The sequence below is a fragment of the Thalassophryne amazonica genome, chromosome 6 (assembly GCF_902500255.1).
Source record: "Thalassophryne amazonica chromosome 6, fThaAma1.1, whole genome shotgun sequence".
Lineage (NCBI taxonomy): Eukaryota > Metazoa > Chordata > Actinopteri > Batrachoidiformes > Batrachoididae > Thalassophryne > Thalassophryne amazonica.
Window position 1 is genome coordinate 116,200,175 of NC_047108.1, and position 22,653 is coordinate 116,222,827.

The 22,653-nt window shown below is 42.3% G+C and overlaps 1 protein-coding gene across 1 annotated transcript; it reads left to right on the plus strand.

Annotated features, from left to right (window-relative positions):
- The first annotated feature begins 629 nt into the window (after nucleotides 1–629).
- Nucleotides 630–21,381, plus strand: si:ch211-112c15.8 (tumor necrosis factor receptor superfamily member 25). The gene is made up of 4 exons (XM_034171633.1): nucleotides 630–1,190; nucleotides 1,858–1,895; nucleotides 2,023–2,125; nucleotides 20,836–21,381. Exons 1-4 carry the CDS (start codon nucleotides 1,073–1,075, stop codon nucleotides 21,222–21,224), a joined length of 648 nt encoding a protein of 215 aa, XP_034027524.1. The 5' UTR covers nucleotides 630–1,072; the 3' UTR covers nucleotides 21,225–21,381.
- Nucleotides 21,382–22,653: the final 1,272 nt, after the last annotated feature.

Genomic DNA, 22,653 nt, shown 5'->3' on the forward strand with positions numbered 1-22,653 from the left:
TGAGTGTATGCACATTTCTGACCACAACTATACAACAAAGACCTGAAGATGATAATGTAAATCATAATCAATGTTGCAGACCTCACTTACATAAAATATTGCTTATTGTACTCCTTCTATAGCTATACATAAATGTGCACCCACTGTACATCTTGCTAGTACCAGTTTGCACCCGCTTTTGTCTTCAGAACTGCCTTAATTCTTTGTGGCATACATTCAACAAGGTGTTGGAAACATTCCTCAGAGATGTTGGTCCATATTGACAAGATGGCATCACACAGTCGCTCATTCAACCAGTCTGTCCAGTCTAACCTCTGACATCAACAAGCCATTTTCATCCATACAACTGCCGTTCACTGGACACCTTCTCTTTTTCGAACCATTCTCTGTAAACCCTAGAGGTGGTTGAATGTGAAAATCCCAGTAGATCAGCAGTTTCTGAAATACTCAGACCTGCCCGTCTGGTACCAACAACCATGCCATGTTCAAAGTCACTTAGATCTTCTTTCTTTTCCTCTTTCTTTCCTGATTCTCGGTTTGAACTTCAGTAAGTCGTCTTCACCACGTCTAGATGACAAAATGTGTTGAGTTGCTGCCATGTGAGTGGCTGATTAGGTATTTGTGTTAACAAGCAATTGAACAGATGTACCTAATAAACTGGCCGGTGAATGTGTAAAGCACATGCATATTTTTCAGGATTTCAGTTGGTCATCTGTGTTGCACTTTGTCTATATTGGTTTATTTACTTTTCAGAAAAGAATGTCAGGATGCCCCTGATTGTCGGAAGTACTGTCCAGAAGCCCCTTCCAGTAGCCCTCCTGTGAAGACGAGTACTCCGGTTCGAACATCTATCACGCCGAACACCACCACATCAAATCCTGTGTCTGAGCCAGTGACTCAGAGCCGTTAGTTACAAATACTGTGTTCCATATTTCAACAAGTATTATCTTTTTATTTTATTTATTTATGTATTCCAAGTGGAAAAATGAAATGTTGGTATTGATAGATAAATGTTTTTCTTGATCTTCACGCAGAGACCCATGAGCCTGAACTGATCCCGCTGGCCGTGGGGATGATGGTTCTGCTGCTTCTGCTGGTGGTCCTTCTGTCCTTTTTCAGCCATTGCTGTTGGCCTCACTGGACAACAGACAATGATGCTGGGATTCCTGCTGATGACCCCGAACTCAACGGTATCATGTTTGCAAGTTGACTTGCACAGCAGAATACTTTCAAAGCTCTTTTCACCTCAAAGGCTTAAATGATCAAAGTACACCAACTTTAAAATAGGAGCTGACCAAATTCATTCATGTTATTCCAACTAAAGTCATTAAATTTAGTTAATGAAAGAGTTGGATTAACCTGTATGAAAGTGTTGCATGATGGAAATTTGTGCTAAGCTCAGAAATGTTCAGTTGTTTCTTTTGGTAATAATGAAAATATTTGTTATAAATGTTAGCACACACACCCCAAAACCCAAACCCATACGCACTCTTTGATCCACGGAAACTTTGTCATGTTGGGTAACTTTAACCTTTGGTCCGAGCTGATTTGATTGATTAACTTAATTTGATTAAAGTTAATATTTAATAGAATGAAAATAAGCAATGAGCAATAAGGAGGAAGTTTTGCAGCTGATTGCCATGTTTTTGAAGTTTTTTCCCCTTTTAAATTTCTTACAGTGTGAAGTTAAGACATTATATGTTTGTAGGAGACGATGGTAAAGATGAACTTTCATGTGCAAAATGTGCTGTTTTTCAAAAGGCTTTAGAAAAGCGGATGTTAGATCTTAGCTCAAGCTGTTCTTGATAATATCAGTTTTCCTCTCTGTCTTCTCCTTTTTTTTTTTTTTTTTTACAGAAGAACACAGTCATCGGTCCAACAGCCCACCCACACTGGTTTGTGCTTATTTTTGTGCTGAGATAAAAAATTTGACTTTAGCAAAAAATATATCAAACCAAAAACTTTCAATCATGTCTAATGCACAAGGATTCTGACTACCCCCCCTCCCCCTTTTTTTTAAAGGCATTTACTATATACCAAGACCAGCCCAACATGGCCCTCCTTCAGTGTCTGCAAACACCAGACCATCCAACCCACATCACTCCTCTAGTGCCAAAATACAAAGGTGAGATTCTGTGTTTGAGTTCCATCCATTTTTGCAGTTACTCTAGTTAAGGGTTAAGGGTACCAGTATATTGCAGGGCAATTATAATAATAATAATAATAATAATATGAATTAATGGATATTTTTCCGGATGCCCCCTGGACGCCTCGCTGGAGAGGTATTCCGGGCACGTCCCATTGGGAGGAGGCCCCAGGGAAGACCCAGGACACGCTGGAGGGACTACGTCTCTCGGCTGGCTTGGGAACGCCTTGGGGTTCCCCTGGATTTGCTGGGGGAGGTGTGTGTGGATCGGGAGGTCTGGGCGGCTTTGCTTGAGCTGCTGCCCCCGCAACCCGACTCCAGATAAAGCGGAAGAAAATGGATGGATGGATGGATATTTCTTTATTTTGAACACATAAAATATAAAATTGAACAAAAACATAAAAAATAATAATAGCAAAAATGAACTATTTAAATAGTAAAAATTACATGTTCAAAAAGGACCTTGAAGAAGTTTTCCCTTATTTGATGCTACGCTTTTTCATCTAGTCATCATTATTCCTATACAGTTCAATACCACCCATATAGATCGTCAACCAATATAGGTCATATACAGTCAGGCAAATATGTGTTTGATCCACTGTCAATTTTCCCACCTACAAAGAATGGAGAGGTCTGTAATTTTTATCATAGTTAGTTACACTTCAAATGTGAGAGACAGAAACTAAAAAAAAAAAAAAAAAAAAAATCAGAAAATCAGTCACATTGTGTGATTTCTAAATAATTAATTAGCATTTTATTGCATTAAATAAGTATTTAATACAATAGAAAAACAGACCTTAATATTTGGTACAGAAACCTTTGAAATTTAATTTAACCTTTATTTAATTTAACCAGGTTAGTCTCATTGAGCTCGAGATCTCTTTTGCAAGGGAGGGCTGGACAATTAATAAAGTTTCCAATTCACCAAACCTGCATGTCTTTAAATGTGAGACAGAACTGGAGCAAATCCACACAAACAACATCCAAACTCCACACAGAAAGGTCACAGGTGGGAATCGATCCCATGACCTTCCTGCTGTGAGGCAACAGTGTTAATCACTAAGCCACCATGCTGCAATTACAGAGGTCAGACGTTTCTATTTCCATGACCAAGTTTGCACATGCTGCAGGAGGGATTTTGGTCCACTTCTCCAGATCTTTCAGTTTTGGAGTTTCAGTTCAGGTCTGGAGACTGGCTCAGCCACTCCAGGACCTTGAAATGCTTCTTACGGAGTATTTGCCCTGGCTGTGTGTTTGGGGTCATTGTTATCCTGGAAAACCCAGCCATGACCCATCTTCAGTGTTCTTACTGAGGGAAGGAGGTTGTTTGCCAAAATCTTGCAATATATGACCCCATCCATCCTTCCTGTCCCCTTTGCAGGAAAGCACCCCCAAAAATTATGTTTCCACCCCCATGCTTCATGTTTGGGACAGTGTTCTTGGGGTTGTTCTCATCCTCAAAAGATGGCGAGTGGAGTTGATTCCAAAAAGCTCTGTTTTGGTCTCATCTGACCACATGACCTTCTCCCATGCCTCCTCTGGTTCATCCAGATGGTCACTGGTGAACTTCAAATGGGCCTGCACATGTGCTGGCATGAACAGGGGGACCTTGGGTGCCCTGCAGGATTTTAAACCATGACAGCATCATGTGTTACTAATGTAATCTTTGTGACTGTGGTCCCAGCTCTCTTCAGGTCATTGACCAGGTCCTCCCATGTAGTTCTGGGCTTTCACAAAGGCCAACTTCTCTAATCCTTGCTACACAAAGTAAGCCCACATGCTGAGACTCCAGGGTGCGAGAAGGCACATAAGGCTCAATAAATTCCATAAAATATATGTGTGCACTGTGCAATGTACAATATGCAAACTAGAATTATGAAAAATATCATGTCTGTTTAGAATTGAGTTGGTTATAGCATGGCACATGCAGTTTGTGCACGTGCCTACTTGTGCAGCTGGAATTATGTTAGAAATGACAAATCAATATGTGGATCCAAAACTGAACCTCCTGTGGTGAGCCAGAGCAAAACCGAAGAACTGCGATAAAATTTCATTGAATAGTTTTATTGTATTTTTCTATTCTTTTTTTTTTTTTTTTTTTGCAGAACTAGTCTGGTCAGTGGGGCAGTACTGTAATCGTTTTACAGTAATAAGCTGTTGTGTGTTACAGTAGGCACACTGTAGAGTAAAAATAAAGTAACACAATATCATGACAAACAGTATTGTAGAATAACAGTATAATGCTGGAAACCCAACCTGCCACTAGTTTACTGTAAAATATCACCAGTGTCATGTGACAAGCATGCTAATGCTCATAGAAAACCTGGTTTGAATGTAGCCTTTAAAAATGAAATGCATATTTTAATATGGATGCACATTTGTGAACAATCCAGCAGGTGGCAGCATTCAGCATGTCTTCTTTTGACACGGATTCTGGAAGAATTTTCTTATACATGTTTCAAGTGTGTTGAATTTTTGTTTTTACTTTTGCCTCGTATTACAAATGCGCTGTGTGCCAGGACATGAACATTGGAAAGCTAATACGTTTTGGAAAGCTAACAAGCTAGCACTTTCATTTCAGTTGCTTGAATGTTGACTTGCGCCTCGTTGAATGGAATGCTTCATCTTTCACCAAATGAAATATTCTTACCATTGCACAAATGAAAAAAAAAAATCCATTATTTGTTTTATATAACGCCTAAAATAGATCCATTTTGGTGTGCGTCACTGGTACAAAATAGGGTCCTCAGTATCTTGCTCAGATATACTTGAGCAAGTTACCAAGGACCTTACTGTATGAAGCATGTATGCTTCATACAGTAAGGTCTGGTTTGGGATCCCAGTTACTCCACACAACAACTTGCAACTTTCAGAACTGAAAACATCACAAGGCCACAGTTCCATATCTGTTTCATGCGTGGCGTTCAAAATGAGAACAGTCGACCTTTAATCTCTGAGCACGTAGCTTATCATTAATCAGTTGCGTGGCTTCTGCAGCATTGAGTGGAAAAGTGGGGCAGCCAGCCTCGCTTTTTGTTGTCACTGATGACTTTGACTTTCAGGGGAAATGGCAAATCAGATAAAAATTTTGTGCTTTGAGTAATAGTAGAGAAGCTTGAATCTTCAACTGGACTGGGTTGCTTGACGCGAGGATGTTTCGCTTCAAATCGCAGAAGCTTCCTCAGCAAAAATTCTTGCTCTGGTAGTCTGACTTCTGTCTTGACTCTTGTAGAGAAGAATAAACAGAAGCCACAAAAGCTGGAGTTTTAAACCTAACCAGACCCCTCCTACCGAGAGGCAGACTGCTATAGGCTAGTGACTAAACAATAGCTCTAATTAGCACCTATTGTGCTTTAGTTAGCACCCTCCTAATGACAGGGCAGCTGTCCCTCCTAATGATGGGACGGACGCTTCTCCTGCCGGCTTCCTTGACGATTCTCCTGATGATGTGAATGACTCATTACCATGAACAAAAGACTAAAACTGCTTTGACCTGAGTACCCCATTGTAAACAGGGGACAAAGTGTGTCTCAGACCCCCTCCCCAGTTAAAGCTGGATTTCAACTGTTTCACATAGAATGCCTCCTTGACCCCTCTCTCAAACCATTTCTTTTCTCTGGCTAAGATTTTAACTTCCTTGTCCTCAAACGTGTGCTTAGTGTCTGTAAGGTGGAGATGAACCGCAGACTGAGGTCCACTGGTGCCCTCTCTGCGGTGCTGGTAAAGCCTTTTGTGTAAAGTTTGCTTAGTCTCACCTATGTAGTGTTCGTTACAGTTTTCCTGACATCTGATAGAATACACTACATTGCTTTGTTTGTAGGGATCCTAAGGAGATCCACTAGGGATCCTGTCCTTAGGGTGAACTAATTTCTGTCTCAAGGTGTAAACCGGTTTAAAGTAAACTGGGATTTTGTGCTGTCTGGAGATCCTCTGTAGTTTTTCCCCTACTCCTGCTAAATAAGGGAGAGACACTCCTCTTCTTCTTGTCTCTGTCTCCTGTCTATCTGGTCTCTTTGTTTCTTGGGACTTCTGCACTTTGTCCAGGGACCATCGTGGGTACCCACATACTGTGAGGGCTTTCCGGACAAGTTGTTGTTCTTCAGCCCTTCCCTCTGCAGTTGTGGGCACCTGTAGGGCTCTGTGTTGAAGAGTCCTGATCACCCCGAGCTTGTGTTCAACGGGGTGGTTTGAGTCAAAGAACAGATATTGGTCAGTGTGTGTGGGTTTTCTGTAAACCCCTGTCTGGAGCTGCCTGTACTCTCCAGTCGTAACATCACAGTCCAAGAAGGCTAAATGGTTGTTTCTGGCATTCTCATGTGTGTAGTTTCATCTGCCTCCAGCTGCAGGTCCTTGATCTTGTTCACAAAATCTTGTGTGTTCTCCAAATTGTAGGTGATGAGATCTGTGCTACATACAATATGCCTGCCTCAGATTGGCATACTACAGACTGTACCCTGGGGACGCCACTCCATGCATCTATGGACTGCCCAAAATCCACAAACAGGACGTGCCACTCAGGCCTATTGTATGTAGCACAGATTCCATCACGTACAATTTGGCCAAACACCTCAAGTGGATTTTGGCTCCTCTAGTGGGTAACTCAGACCACCATGTGGAGAACACAAGATTTTGTGAACAAGATCAAGGACCTGCAGCTGGAGGCAGATGAATCTATGGTGTCATTTGATGTGACATCGTTGTTTACCTGCATCCCCACTGCTGAGGCTGTCTCTGCTGTGAGGCAGAAACTGCTGGAGGATGTGTCTCTACTTGAAAGGACCAAACTCACACCAGACCACATCTGCCAACTCTTGGAGATCTGTCTTAACACCACATATTTCCTGTTTAGGGGGAATTACTACAGGCAGATCCATGGTTGTGTGATGGGGTCTCCGATATCCCCCATTGTGGCCAGTCTGTACATGGAGCGAGTGGAGAAGACAGCCTTGACGTCTTTCACGGGCATCCCTCCCAGTCACTGGTTCAGATATGTTGATGACACATGGCTTAAAATCAAGCAACAGGAGGTTGAGGACTTTACAGAACACATCAACTCGGTGGACTCCAATATCAAGTTCACACATGAGGATGCCAGAAACGACCATTTAGCCTTCTTGGACTGTGATGTTATGATTGGAGAGAACAGGCAACTCCAGACAGGGGTTTACAGAAAACCCACGCACACTGACCAATATCTGTTCTTTGACTCAAACCACCCCCTTGAACACAAGCTCGGGGTGATCAGGACTCTTCAACACAGAGCCCTACAGGTGCCCACAACTGCAGAGGGAAGGGCTAAAGAACAACAACTTGTCCGGAAAGCCCTCACAGTATGTGGGTACCCACGATGGTCCCTGGACAACGTGCAGAAGTCCCAGGGAACAAAGAGACCAGATAGACAGGAGACAGAGACAAGAAAAAGAGTGTCTCTCCCTTATTTAGCAGGAGTAGGGGAAAAACTACAGAGGATCTTCAGACAGCACAAAATCCCGGTTTACTTTAAACCGGTTAACACCTTGAGACAGAAATTAGTTCACTCTAAGGACAGGATCCCTAGTTACAAACAGAGCAATGTAGTGTATTCTATCAGATGTCAGGAAAACTGTAACAAACACTACATAGGTGAGACTAAGCAGCTTTTACACAAAAGGCTATACCAGCACCGCAGAGAGGGCGCCAGTGGACCTCAGTCTGCAGTTCATCTCCACCTTACAGACACTAGCCACACGTTTGAGGACAAGGAAGTTAAAATCTTAGCCAGAGAGAAGAAATGGTTTGAGAGAGGGGTCAAGGAGGCATTCTATGTGAAACAGTTGAAACCCAGCCTTAACCGGGGAGGGGGTCTGAGACACGCTTTGTCCCCTGTTTACAATGGGGTACTCAGGTCAAAGCAGTTTCAGTCTTTTGTTCATGGTAATGAGTCATTCACATCATCAGGAGAATCGTCAAGGAAGCCGGCAGGAGAGGCGTCCATCCCATCATTAGGAGGGACAGCTGCCCTGTCATTAGGAGGGTGCTAACTAGAGCACAATAGGTGCTAATTCGAGCTATTGCTTAGTCACTAGCCTACAGCAGTCTGCCTCTCGGTAGGAGGGGTCTGGTTAGGTTTCAAACTCCAGCTTTTGTGGCTTCTGTTTATTCTTCTCTACAAGAGTCAAGACAGAAGTCAGACTACCAGAGGAAGAATTTTAGCTGAGGAAGCTTCTGCGATTTGAAGTGAAACGTCCTCGCGTCAAGCAACCCAGTCCAGTCAAAGATTCAAGCTTCTCTACTATGGAAACCACCTGGACAACTGAGAGCCTACACAGAAACATGCTTTGAGTAATATGCTTGAACCTCACTGCAGCAGATAGAGGGTTATTTTAGAGATTTTGGGAATGGTTCAACTTGACTTGACTTGTCTTTATACCATGAAAACCGCACATTCAATAAGTATCTTCAAGAGTTACCTTGTTTGTTAAAGTTATTCATGTTGTTACTTATAGTACAAAACTAAGTTGCCTGTAAGGACTGTCAGCCCATCGTATTTTCACCAAAAGTTTACTTCCAAATGAATAAACATTTGAGCAGCTTTTGATACCATCTAGTGAGCGATTTGAGCATTTCAGGGCCTCTGTACATTTCCTACTTGAAATCCAAAATTCAGTAAAAAAAAAAAGAAAAAAAAAGGCATTTATAAATGTCAGAGATGCATGATTTTTTTGGCAGGCAGAAATTTGGCCTCCTAGTATTGTACAAAAATTTCAGTTGTGAGAGATTTAAGATTCTTGCGTTTTAGGGTGTGGAAGCGCCAAATTTTATTAATTTATAAACAACAGAAAATGGACTTACATTTTGGTGTTCGTCACAACGTCAACAGTCCATGAACTTTAAATAGGAGTTCAAACATAAATCTGAAGATGTAATCCATGATGCCGTGCACTGACTTCGTGTACTTATCCCCCGCCCCCCAAAAAGACTTTGTGTACTTCCTCACTCCAGTGAAAAATCACATCAGAAATTTGTCCAGCTTTTCATCCTCTTCATCCTAACAGCTCTTAATGCCTCCAGACATCTTACGGTGTCGTGGATTTGTTTTGTGTGTTTGTGTGTGTGTTAGAGTAATTAGCACCATCAATTAGCTCAATCAAATCGTTGTCCGTCAGCAAAACAAACTGGCATGTTTAGCTAAATGTCGCCCACGCTAGTGTGTGTATGTGTGTGTGTGTGTGTGTGGGGGGGGGGGGGGGGGGGGGGGGGTGGTCGCAGCGTGCAATGGTACAAAATGTATGGAACCAATTTGCATGGTAAATGGACCAAAATTTGCACACTAAATGCAATGCAACACAAATGGGACGCATAATCCATGTCACGTGACATACAAAGCACCAATCAAATGACAGGCCATGACCAATCAAATGACTCAGCCATTATATAATTACAGATAAACACACATGAGCAGAATATAGAGTTCATCAGTCTTCTGAACCGCTAGCATGGAAAGTGATTATAGCGCATGGGCTAGGTTAGCTAGCTCACTAGTGAGGTCACAAATTCAAAAAATTCAATGCCAATTCCAATGAATTTTCAATTTCAATTTCAATTTATTTTCATTTATATAGCGCCAAATCACAACAGAGTTGCCTGAGAGCACTTCACACAGGTAAGGTCTAACCTTACCAACCCCCAGAGCAACAGTGGTAAGGAAAAACTCCCTCTGAGGAAGAAACCTCAAGCAGACCAGACTCAAAGGGGTGACCCTCTGCTTGGGCCATGCTACAAACATAAATTACAGAACAATTCATGGATGAATATAGAAGAAATGCTATTGGCACACAGGACAGGAGGATCACCAACACAAATACAACTCCCATCTCTGTATGGAGCTGCACCTTAAACAGAGAGAAAAAACAGAATCAGGCATCAGAAAGACAAAAGAATACTGTATAATTTGCCAGCGTTAAGCAACAAGAAAAACAGAGAAATACTAAGGTGATCGCCGGCCACTAGCCCTAAATTTCACTAAAAGACCCTGACCCTGTTTGTTGTGATTTGGCGCTATATAAAAAAAAAGTTGATTGATTGATTGATTGATTGAATTTAGGTAAAGTTGAGGCCGCAGCCCGCTCCAATTACTAATAAATGAATTAAAAGAGTAAAAAGCGTAAAACAAAACTGTACCAGTATGCTAGCCATATGAAAGGGAAAATAAGTGCATCTTAAGTCTGGACTTGAAAATCTCCACTGAATCTGACTGTTTTATTGACGCAGGGAGATCATTCCACAGAACAGGGGCACAATAAGAGAAAGCTCTATGACCCGCAGACTTCTTATTCACCTTAGGGACACAAAGTAGTCCTGCACCCTGAGAACGTAAAGCCCGGGCCGGTACTTAAGGTTTAATTAGGTCAGCTAGGTAGGGAGGTGCCAGTCCATGAATAATTTTATAGGTTAGTAGCAGAACCTTAAAATCTGATCTCACTGGGACAGGAAGCCAGTGAAGAGATGCCAAAATGGCTGTAATGTGGTCGAACTTTCTGCTTCATGTCAAAAGTCTGGCTGCAGCATTTTGAACCAATTGGAGACCCCTAATGCTAGACTGCGGTAAACCAGAAAATAGAACATTGCAGTAGTCCAATCTAGAAGAGATAAATGCATGGATCAGGGTCTCAGCATCAGCCATAGACAGGATGGGACAAATCTTCGCTATATTTCGCAGGTGGAAGAAAGCAGTCCTAGTAATATTTCTAATGTGGAGGCCAAAGGACAACGAAGGATCAAAAATTACCCCAAGGTTCCTCACTTTGTCAGTGTGATGTATGACACACGAGCCGAGGCTGAGCGTTAACTGGTCAAATTGATGCCGATGTCCTACTGGACCAAGAACCATCACTTCAGTCTTATCAGAGTTTAAAAGTAGCAAGTTTCTAGACATCCAACTTCTCACTGCTGCAAGGCAATCTTCTAAGGATTTTATGTGAACGAGATTACCAGCAGTTATTGGCATGTATAACTGAGTATCATCTGCATAGCAGTGAAAGGTAATCCCAAAACACCACAATATGTGCCCAAGGGGTGCTATATAAAGGAGAAAAGCAGGGGGCCTAAGACAGACCCCTGTGGAACCCCAAATTTCATGTCACTAAGGTTAGAGGTAGTGTTACTGTACAAAACACAGTGAGAACGACTGGTCAAGTATGACGTCAGCCATGCAAGGGCACTCCCAGTAATCCCAAAATGATTTTCCAGCCTATCAAGTAGAATATGATGATCCACTGTATCAAATGCAGCACTGAGATCTAACAGCAACAGAACCGTAGTGGTGTCCGAATCCATTGTAAGAAGAAGGTCATTCACCACTTTAGTGAGCGCCGTCTCTGTGGAATGATATTTTCTAAAAGCAGACTGCAGTGGCTCAAAGAGATTATTCTCAGTAAAATAGTGTACGAGCTGTTATATGGCTGGGGGGGCCTGGCTGCCGGTTTGTTTCTGTCTTTTGGTTTTCCTCCCAGGTGGCGTGCATTTGGGACTGAGTGGCTGTGTTGCTGAGGCTGTCAGGACCTCACCCTGATCACCTGCGACTCGTCAGGACTCACAGCTGTGGTGCATCTGGATGGATTGGAACATGTTGGCATTTAAGACTGGAGTGCACAGTATGTATTTGCCAGAGACTCGACCTTGTGACCAGACGGGTGAGATCGTCGTCTCGGGAGCCATCTCATCAGCAGCGGATGCTGAGAACGTCCAGGTTTGATGCACAGTCTGTGAAAGAGGAGGGGGTGAGGTCTCACGCTCGTCAGCACACTTCCTGAGGTACGTTAGATTTTGTGACTAACAGTTATACAGTCAGTAAATGTGGTGTCCCTCACACCTTATTGTATTGAGCTGTTTGTTAGTCATGTATCAGCTTCCACTGCAGTGGAGTTTTGTGAACTGGATGTTCCATGCCTGCAGGTTGGGAAGCTGATCAGTAATCAAGCCAGGAAGTGTTTGCTGTTTGTACACCTTTAAGTGTTCTGTGTGTAGAGTGTGGACTCACATAATGGTTCCTTCTTTCACAGACTCGGTTGTTGCGGCCACCTGGGGGGTGTCAGCGGGGTCCTTGGGTCCGAAACAGCTTCTGGCTCCGGACCGTTAGCGCTGCTGGGAGCGCACCACGCCAGGCCGCACCTTTTGTTATTATATTATCACTGTTATGTATTAAATTCAGTTAGCCTTTGTACCGTGCTCTGCTTATTTCATACTGGGTCCTTCAAACGCTGGTCGGTTCTCCGAGCTGCGTCCGACACATAACACGAGCTGCCGTGACATCACTTTTTCCAGAATTTTAGAGCAAAATGAAAGATTTGATATCGGCCGGTAATTTGTTAATACATTAGGGTCAAGATTAAGTTTCTTAAGTAATGGTTTAATCACTGCAGATTTGAAACATTTAGGAACAGATCCAGAAGTTAAAGAAAAATTAATAATTTCCAGCACAGTCAGCCCAAGAGTGGGCCACAGGTCCTTAAACAGTTTTGTTGGTATAGGATCAAATAAACAGGTTGTGCTTTTTGTTGACATTACGTGTTTTGTCAGCATGCCTAGTGAGATACTATAAAATTTTGTAAATCTAGGTAATACCTCAGTAGTGGCGCCCACCTCAATAGCAGGGTGTAGTGGCTGGATTAAGGCATGCCAGGATATGTTTAACCTTCTATTTTCTTCCCAAAGTAATCCAGGAAATCTTGTGCTGTAAAAGGAGAGCAAACTACAGGTGGTTGTCCATGCAAAAGTGTTGCCACCGTGTCGAACAAGAACTTTGAGTTATGCTTGTTTTTGTTGATCAAATCAGAGTAGTAGGTCCGTTTTGTAGCCAATAATGCATGCTTATAGTCTAAGATAGCATCACGCCACGCAAGGTGAAATACTTCTATTTTTGAACGACGCCATTTCTAGACTTCTTGCTTTATGCTTGAGGTCACGCAGATAATCATTGAACCAAGGTGACTGTGATTTGGGGGAGCGCGGTTTTAACACAGGTGGTGCAATCATGTCGAGTGTAGTTTTGAGCACTGAGTTTAAACTATCCACAAGTCTGTCTACTGACTGGGTATTTGTCAAATGTGAAGCTAAGACATCAGGCAGTCTAGCTTCGAGTTCAGTCTTAGTTGAGGAGTTGATGCTTCGCCGTAATGATATATAAGGTTGTTGTTCCACTAAACACGGCAGCGAAACTGTAAACTTAAGTGAGTGTTCAGACACCACTGATGTAATGAAGTTGAGACATTGTGTAAAATGTAAATAAAACAGAATACAATGAGTTGAAAATCATCTTTAACCTATATTCAATTGAATACACCACAACGACAAAATATTTAATGTTCAAACTGATAAACTTTATTGTTTTTGTGCAAATATTTGCTAATTTTGAAATGGATGCCTGCAACACATTTCAAAAAAGCTGGGACAGTGGTATGTTTACCACTGTCTTACATCACCTTTCCTTCTAACAACACTCAATAAGCATTTGGGAACTGAGGACACTAATTGTTGAAGCTTTGTAGGTAGAATTCTTTCCCATTCTTGCTTGATGTACGACTTCAGTTGTTCAACAGTCCGGGGACTCCATTGTCTTATTTTGCGGTACATAATGCGCCCCACCTTTTTTTGAATGGGTGACAGGTCTGGACTACAGACAGGCCAGTCTAGTACCCGCACTCTTTTACTACGAAGCCACGCTGTTGTAACATGTGCAGAATGTGGCTTGGCATTGTCTTGCTGAAATAAGCAGGGACGTCCCTGAAAAAGACGTTGCTTGGATGGCAGCATGTGTTGCTCCAAAACCTGGATGTACCTTTCAGTATTGATGGTGCCATCACAGATGTGTAAGTTGCCCATGCCATGGCCACTAACACACCCATCAAAATCACACGCTGGTACAAATCTGAATGGTCTTTTACCTCTTTTGTCCAAAGGACACAACATACAGGATTTCCAAAAACAATTTGAAATGTGGACTCATCAGATCACAGCACACTTTTCCACTTTGAGTCATTTCAAATGACCTTGGGCCCAGAGAAGGTGGCTGTGTTTCTGCATGTTGTTGATGTATGGCTTTAGCTTTACATGGTAGAGTTTTAACTTGCACTTGTAGATGTAGCGACGAACTGTGTTAACTGACAATGGTTTTCTGAAGTGTTCCTGAGCCCAGGCGGTAAGATCCTTTACACAATGATGTCGGTTTTTAATGCAGTGCCGCCTGAAGGATCGAAGGTCATGGGCATTCAATGTTGGTTTTTGGACTTGCTACTTTTGTGTAGAAAGTTCTCCAGATTCTCTGAATCTTCTGATTGTATTATGGACTGTAGATGATGGAATCCCTAAATTCCTTGCAATTGAACGTTGAGAAACATTGTTCTTAAACTGTTGGACTATTTTTCACGCAGTTGTTCACAAAGTGGTGATCCTTGCCCCATCTTTGCTTGTGAACAGCTGAGCCTTTTGGGGAAGCTCCTTTTATATCCAATCATGACCCTCACAATTAGTGTCCTCAGTTACCAAACACTTATTGAGTGTTGTTAGAAGGAAAGGTGATGTAACACAGTGGTAAACATACCACTGTCCCAGCTTTTTTGAAACGTGTTGCAGGCATCCATTTCAAAATGAGAAAATATTTGCACAAAAACAATGAAGTTTATCAGTTTGAAAATTAAATATCTTGTCTTTGTGGTGTATTAAATTGAATATAGGTTGAAGAGGATTTGCAAATCATTGTATTCTCTTTTTATTTACATTTCACACAATGTCCCAACTTTATTGGAATTGGGGTTGTACATGAATTGAAAGTACTGTGTTTGTACTGTATGGTGTTCACGCTTGTCTGCAGGCTATAGTGATCTGTTTTTACAACAGTTTATACTTTTTTGGGAAGAATTAAGTTGTGTGAGATTATATTGCTAGCTAATGGCTCTTGCTTGCCTCTATTGGTGGTTGGCTCTCACTGCGGTATTGTATCACTTCCTGTTCCGGAGCACAGCGGTGTTTTTCTGTATCTGTTAGCTGTTTAATCTGCGCAGTTAGATTGATCTAGTTATCTAGATTACGATTTGTTTCCCAGTGTAATCTTTACGTGCCTTAACTAAAGCACTCCTGCTGAATCACCTCTAAATTATTTACACATTATTCACTTTGCGTGTTTTTAGGAATCCGCTAGCTTAGCGTAGCTACTAGCTCTTAGCCGATTTAGCATGGCGGCTTCTCCTGTCTCTCCCGCACTTTTCTGCTCTGGGTGTGAAATGTTTAGTTATTCCTCGGCCTCCTTTAACAGTAATGATACTTGTAATAAGTGTAGCTTATTCATAGCTTTGGAGGCCAGGTTGGGCGAATTGGAGACTCGGCTCCGCACTGTGGAAAATTCTACAGCTAGCCAGGCCCCTGTAGTCGGTGCGGACCAAGGTGGCTTAGCCGCCGTTAGTTCCCCCCTGGTAGATCCCGAGCAGCCGGGAAAGCAGGCCGACTGGGTGACTGTGAGGAGGAACCGTAGTTCTAAACAGAAGCCCCGTGTACACCGCCAACCCATACACAATTCTAACCGTTTTTCCCCGCCGAGGATCAAACTCTGGTTATTGGCGACTCTGTTTTGCGAAATGTGAAGTTAGCGACACCAGCAGCCATAGTAAATTGTCTTCCGGGGGCCAGAGCAGGCGACATTGAAGGAAATTTGAAACTGCTGGCTAAGGCTAAGCATAAATTTGGTAAGATTGTAATTCACGTCGGCAGTAATGACACCCGGTTACGCCAATCGGAGGTCACTAAAATTAACATTAAATCGGTGTGTAACTTTGCAAAAACAATGTCGGACTCTGTAGTTTTCTCTGGGACCCTCCCCAATCAGACCGGGAGTGACATGTTTAGCCGCATGTTCTCCCTGAATTGCTGGCTGTCTGAGTGGTGTCCAAAAAATGAGGTAGGTTTCATAGATAATTGGCAAAGCTTCTGGGGAAAACCTGGTCTTGTTAGGAGAGACGGCATCCATCCCACTTTGGATGGAGCAGCTCTCATTTCTAGAAATCTGGCCAATTTTCTTAAATCCTCCAAACCGTGACTATCCAGGGTTGGGACCAGGAAGCAGAGTTGTAGTCTTACACACCTCTCTGCAGCTTCTCTCCCCCTGCCATCCCCTCATTACCCCATCCCCGTAGAGACGGTGTCTGCTCCCAGACCACCAATAACCAGCAAAAATCTATTTAAGCATAAAAATTCAAAAAGAAAAAATAATATGGCACCTTCAACTGCACCACAGACTAAAACAGTTAAATGTGGTCTATTAAACATTAGGTCTCTCTCTTCTAAGTCCCTGTTGGTAAATGATATAATAATTGATCAACATATTGATTTATTCTGCCTTACAGAAACTTGGTTACAGCAGGATGAATATGTTAGTTTAAATGAGTCAACACCCCCGAGTCACACTAACTGTCAGAATGCTCGTAGCACGGGCCGAGGCGGAGGATTAGCAGCAATCTTCCATTCCAGCTTATTAATTAATCAAAAACCCAGACAGAGCTTTAATTCATTTGAAAGCTTGACTCTTAGTCTTGTCCATCCAAATTGGAAGTCCCAAAAACCAGTTTTATTTGTTATTATCTATTGTCCACCTGGTCGTTACTGTGAGTTTCTCTGTGAATTTTCAGACCTTTTGTCTGACTTAGTGCTTAGCTCAGATAAGATAATTATAGTGGGCGATTTTAACATCCACACAGATGCTGAGAATGACAGCCTCAACACTGCATTTAATCTATTATTAGACTCTATTGGCTTTGCTCAAAAAGTAAATGAGTACACCCACCACTTTAATCATATCTTAGTTCTGACTTATGGTATGGAAATAGAAGACTTAACAGTATTCCCTGAAAACTCCCTTCTGTCTGATCATTTCTTTATAACATTTACATTTACTCTGATGGACTACCCAGCAGTGGGGAATAAGTTTCATTACACTAGAAGTCTTTCAGAAAGCGCTGTAACTAGGTTTAAGGATATGATTCCTTCTTTATGTTCTCTAATGCCATATACCAACACAGTGCAGAGTAGCTACCTAAACTCTGTAAGTGAGATAGAGTATCTCGTCAATAGTTTTACATCCTCATTGAAGACAACTTTGGATGCTGTAGCTCCTCTGAAAAAGAGAGCTTTAAATCAGAAGTGCCTGACTCCGTGGTATAACTCACAAACTCGTAGCTTAAAGCAGATAACCCGTAAGTTGGAGAGGAAATGGCGTCTCACTAATTTAGAAGATCTTCACTTAGCCTGGAAAAAGAGTCTGTTGCTCTATAAAAAAGCCCTCCGTAAAGCTAGGACATCTTTCTACTCATCACTAATTGAAGAAAATAAGAACAACCCCAGGTTTCTTTTCAGCACTGTAGCCAGGCTGACAAAGAGTCAGAGCTCTATTGAGCTGAGTATTCCATTAACTTTAACTAGTAATGACTTCATGACTTTCTTTGCTAACAAAAGTTTAACTATTAGAGAAAAAATTACTCATAACCATCCCAAAGACGTATCATTATCTTTGGCTGCTTTCAGTGATGCCGGTATTTGGTTAGACTCTTTCTCTCCGATTGTTCTGTCTGAGTTATTTTCATTAGTTACTTCATCCAAACCATCAACATGTTTATTAGACCCCATTCCTACCAGGCTGCTCAAGGAAGCCCTACCATTATTTAATGCTTCGATCTTAAATATAATCAATCTATCTTTGTTAGTTGGCTATGTACCACAGGCATTACTTAAAAAGCCATCACTTGACCCAGCTATCTTAGCTAATTATAGGCCAATCTCCAACCTTCCTTTTCTCTCAAAAATTCTTGAAAGGGTAGTTGTAAAACAGCTAACTGATCTGCAGAGGAATGGTCTATTTGAAGAGTTTCAGTCAGGTTTTAGAATTCATCATAGTACAGAAACAGCATTAGTGAAGGTTACAAATGATCTTCTTATGGCCTCGGACAGTGGACTCATCTCTGTGCTTGTTCTGTTAGACCTCAGTGCTGCTTTTGATACTGTTGACCATAAAATTTTATTACAGAGATTAGAGCATGCCATAGGTATTAAAGGCACTGCGCTGCGGTCGTTTGAATCATATTTGTCTAATAGATTACAATTTGTTCATGTAAATGGGGAATCTTCTTCACAGACTAAAGTTAATTATGGAGTTCCACAAGGTTCTGTGCTAACCAGATCCTTACTCTGGATGGCATTACCCTGACCTCTAGTAATACTGTGAGAAATCTTGGAGTCATTTTTGATCAGGATATGTCATTCAAAGCGCATATTAAACAAATATGTAGGACTGCTTTTTTGCATTTACGCAATATCTCTAAAATCAGAAAGGTCTTGTCTCAGAGTGATGCTGAAAAACTAATTCATGCATTTATTTCCTCTAGGCTGGACTATTGTAATTCATTATTATCAGGTTGTCCTAAAAGTTCCCTAAAAAGCCTTCAGTTAATTCAAAATGCTGCAGCTAGAGTACTGACGAGGACTAGAAGGAGAGAGCATATCTCACCCATATTGGCCTCTCTTCATTGGCTTCCTGTTAATTCTAGAATAGAATTTAAAATTCTTCTTCTTACTTATAAGGTTTTGAATAATCAGGTCCCATCTTATCTTAGGGACTTCGTAGTACCATATCACCCCAATAGATCGCTTCGCTCTCAGACTGCAGGCTTACTTGTAGTTCCTAGGGTTTGTAAGAGTAGAATGGGAGGCAGAGCCTTCAGCTTTCAGGCTCCTCTCCTGTGGAACCAGCTCCCAATTCAGATCAGGGAGACAGACACCCTCTCTACTTTTAAGATTAGGCTTAAAACTTTCCTTTTTGCTAAAGCTTATAGTTAGGGCTGGATCAGGTGACCCTGAACCATCCCTTAGTTATGCTGCTATAGACGTAGACTGCTGGGGGGTTCCCATGATGCACTGAGTGTTTCTTTCTCTTTTTGCTCTGTATGCACCACTCTGCATTTAATCATTAGTGATCGATCTCTGCTCACCTCCACAGCATGTCTTTTTCCTGGTTCTCTCCCTCAGCCCCAACCAGTCCCAGCAGAAGACTGCCCCTCCCTGAGCCTGGTTCTGCTGGAGGTTTCTTCCTGTTAAAAGGGAGTTTTTCCTTCCCACTGTAGCCAAGTGCTTGCTCACAGGGGGTCGTCTTGTCCGTTGGGGTTTTACATAATTATTGTATGGCCTTGCCTTACAATATAAAGCGCCTTGGGGCAACTGTTTGTTGTGATTTGGCGCTATATAAAAAAAATTGATTGATTGATTGATTGATTAATGTAATTTGCTATTATCACTAAGAGTGGATTTTTCTATGAGTGGATTGTATGAGTGATTTTAGAGAACTTCCTGCGTTCACCAATTTTCCTTTATGTATTTATTTGTAGGTATGAACAAAGTTAGTCCAGACCTGTAGTAAGCGCCATCTGCAATGAGTCTGCTGTAATTCAAACCTATGTATTCACAAAATTTGAAATATTTCATGAATTTAAACCTGATTTTAGTTTGAAAATTCATTAATTAATTTTCTGCCACTTATCTGGGTCCAGGTCATGGTGGCAGTATACGAATCAATTCATTCCACGCTTCCCTATTGAGTCAAGATAGGGAAGTATGGGATGAGCCGGGGAATTAAGTTTGAAAACCCTGCATAAATTACACATCAGAATTACGCTGTCACTTTTCTGTTTGCGGTTTTAATGGTAAATGTATTCATATAGCCTAACAGTCTTGCTAATTTAAAATGAGATGCAAGTATTCTAGTGCCGGAAACACACGTACACACGCAGACACACACACAAATTAAATTTTGAAAGAAATTTGAGTAGTGCGCCACCAATAGGAAAAGGATGTAACAGCATGTGATGCTCCATTTCAGCAGAAAGGTGTTGCGAGTTCTTAAACAGGATTTCCCGACAGATGTGGTGACACACGGTTTTGTTTTTCTGTTGTGGCAGTGTCAAACGCTCCCTGCAGTAGTTTAGCACTGAGGACTGTGTTCACCTTTGAGGTCACTGACTGCGGTTTTCACTTTGCTTTTCCTGTTTACTGGGGAAATTCTATGCTGAAATGATCAAAAACGCACATCTCGTTAAAGGAAAAGTTGTCCTTTGTAGTTTGCACCGTGCGGCTCTGGTTCATTTTCCATTTTGTTTTAATCAGTCAGCTTGAGATTCCAAACAAGAACTGAATACGTTACAGTGCGTGCCATCGGGGGTGGTGGACAAATGGTTAGCGTGCTTGGTTTCAGTGAGGAAGGTTCCTGGTTCAAACCCCAGCCCTGCCACATTCTCCATGTAATGTGGGGTTGCATCAGGAAGGGCATCCGGTTTAAAACTTCTGCCAAATCAACATGCAGATCCACCTCAGATCTGCTGTGGTACTTACTAGGTAGGTCAGTAGAATGGTAAAGACACTTGCCTACCAGTCTGTGGATCTGGGTTTGAATCCCAGTCACGTTTCCCCATTTATCCCATATATTATTTACCATCTTCATCCGTCTGCATCCTGTGAGCACAAGTGTTAATTTAACACTGGTGGTTTTCCAGTCAAACCTTTAGTGGCTGCATTTTGCATTTACTGCAGATGTGTTAAATTTTGACCCAAAAGTGTGAATTTAAGGGGTGTTGCATCATTCTCTCTTTTTTTAATCTCTGCCTGTGATTTTCTCCTCACAGCTGCCAGACAAGAGGAGCACTCGGGGCCGCCGGAGCGCTGGCCTGCCATCCTTCTCTACGCAATTATTAAAGAAGTGCCCTTGCGTAGGTGGAAGGAGTTCTTGCGGCTGCTCAAGTTGACGGACCAGCAGCTGGATCAGGTGGACATGGAGGTCGGCCTGGGCCTGGGTGAGAAGCAGTACCAGATGCTCCGGCTGTGGAGCCAACGCCCCTCTGCCAGTCTGGACGAAGTCTACTCTGCTTTGCACCACATGGATTTATCCGGCTGTGCCCAGCTGCTGCAGGAAGACCTGGAGAAGCTACAGTGGACCACTGAACAGATGCAGGACTTCACAGGATGCAGACATTATGCAGGGCGGGGTTTCATAGGGACAAAGCAGGACATCTGAGGACGACGGGGGCTTCTTAATGTCCCAACAGTCAATGCACAAAACCAGAAACTTGAAAATGACCCTATATCCATCTGTCCAGAATGGAACTCAAACGTTTTCTGTCGTTATTTGGTGCCATCATAGATTTTGACTCAGAGCGAATTTATGCGCACTAACCGGTATATATATATATATATATATATATATACACATACACACACACACAGTGGGGAAAATAAGTATTTGATCCCTGACAGTTTTGCAGGTTTTCCCACCTACAAAGAATGGAGAGGTCTGTAATTGTTATCGTAGGTACACTTCAACTGTGAGAGACAGAATCTAAAAAAAAAAAATCCAGAAAATCACAATGTATGATTTTTAAATAATTAATTTGCATTTTATTACATAAAATAAGTATTTGACCCCCTACCAATCAGCAAGAATTCTGGCTCAAACAGACCTGTTAATTTTTCTTTAAGAAGCCCTCTTATTCTGCACTCTTTACTTGTATTAATTGCACCTGTTTGAACTTGTTACCTGTATAAAAGACACCTGTTCACACACTCAATCAATCACACTCCAACCTGTCCACCATAGCCAAGACCAAACAGCTGTCTAAGGGCACCAGGGACAAAACTGTAGACCTGCACAAGGCTGGGATGGACTACAGGACAACAGGCAAGCAGCTTGGTAGAAGACGACTGTTATGATCATTTATTAGAAAGTGGAAGAAACACAAGATGACTGTCAATCTCCCTCAGTCTGAGAGTCCATGCAAGATCTCACTTTGTGGGGTAAGGATGATTCTGAGAAAGCTCAGAACTACACAGGAGGACCTGGTCAATGACCTGAAAAGAGCAGGGACCACAGTCACAAAGATTACATTAGTAACACATGATGCTGTCATGGTTTAAAATCCTGCAGGGCAGCAAGGTCCCCCTGCTCAAGCCAGCACATGTCCAGGCTTGTTTGAAGTTCACCAGTGACCATCTGGATGATCCAGAGGAGGCATGGGAGAAGGTCATGTGGTCAGATGAGACCAGAATAGAGCTTTTTGGAATCAACTCCACTTACCATGTTTAGAGGATGAGAACAACCCCAAGAAAACCATCCCAACCGTGAAGCATGGGGGTGGAAACATCATACTCTGGGGGTGCTCTTCTACAAAGGGGACAGGACGACTGCACCGTATTGAAGGGAGGATGGATGGGTCATGTATTGCGAGATTTTGGCAAACAACCTCCTTCCCTCAGTAAGAGCATTGAAGATGGGTCATGGCTGGGTCTTCCAGCATGACAATGACCCAAACACACAGCCAGGGCAACTAAGGAGGGGCTCCGTAAGAAGCATTTCAAGGTCCTGGAGTGGCCTGGCCAGTCTCTAGACCTGAACTCAATAGAAAATCTTTGGCGGGAGCTGAAACTCCAAACCTGAAAGATTTGGAGAA

Bases quoted from the DNA above. Each gene is read 5' to 3' on its own strand.
- si:ch211-112c15.8 (XM_034171633.1), top strand. From the start codon at position 1,073: ATGATGGTTCTGCTGCTTCTGCTGGTGGTCCTTCTGTCCTTTTTCAGC. The intron at 1,191-1,857 runs GTATCATGTTTG...TTTTTTTTACAG, and splicing joins TGATGACCCCGAACTCAACG to AAGAACACAGTCATCGGTCC. The intron at 1,896-2,022 runs GTTTGTGCTTAT...TTTTTTTTAAAG, and splicing joins CCAACAGCCCACCCACACTG to GCATTTACTATATACCAAGA.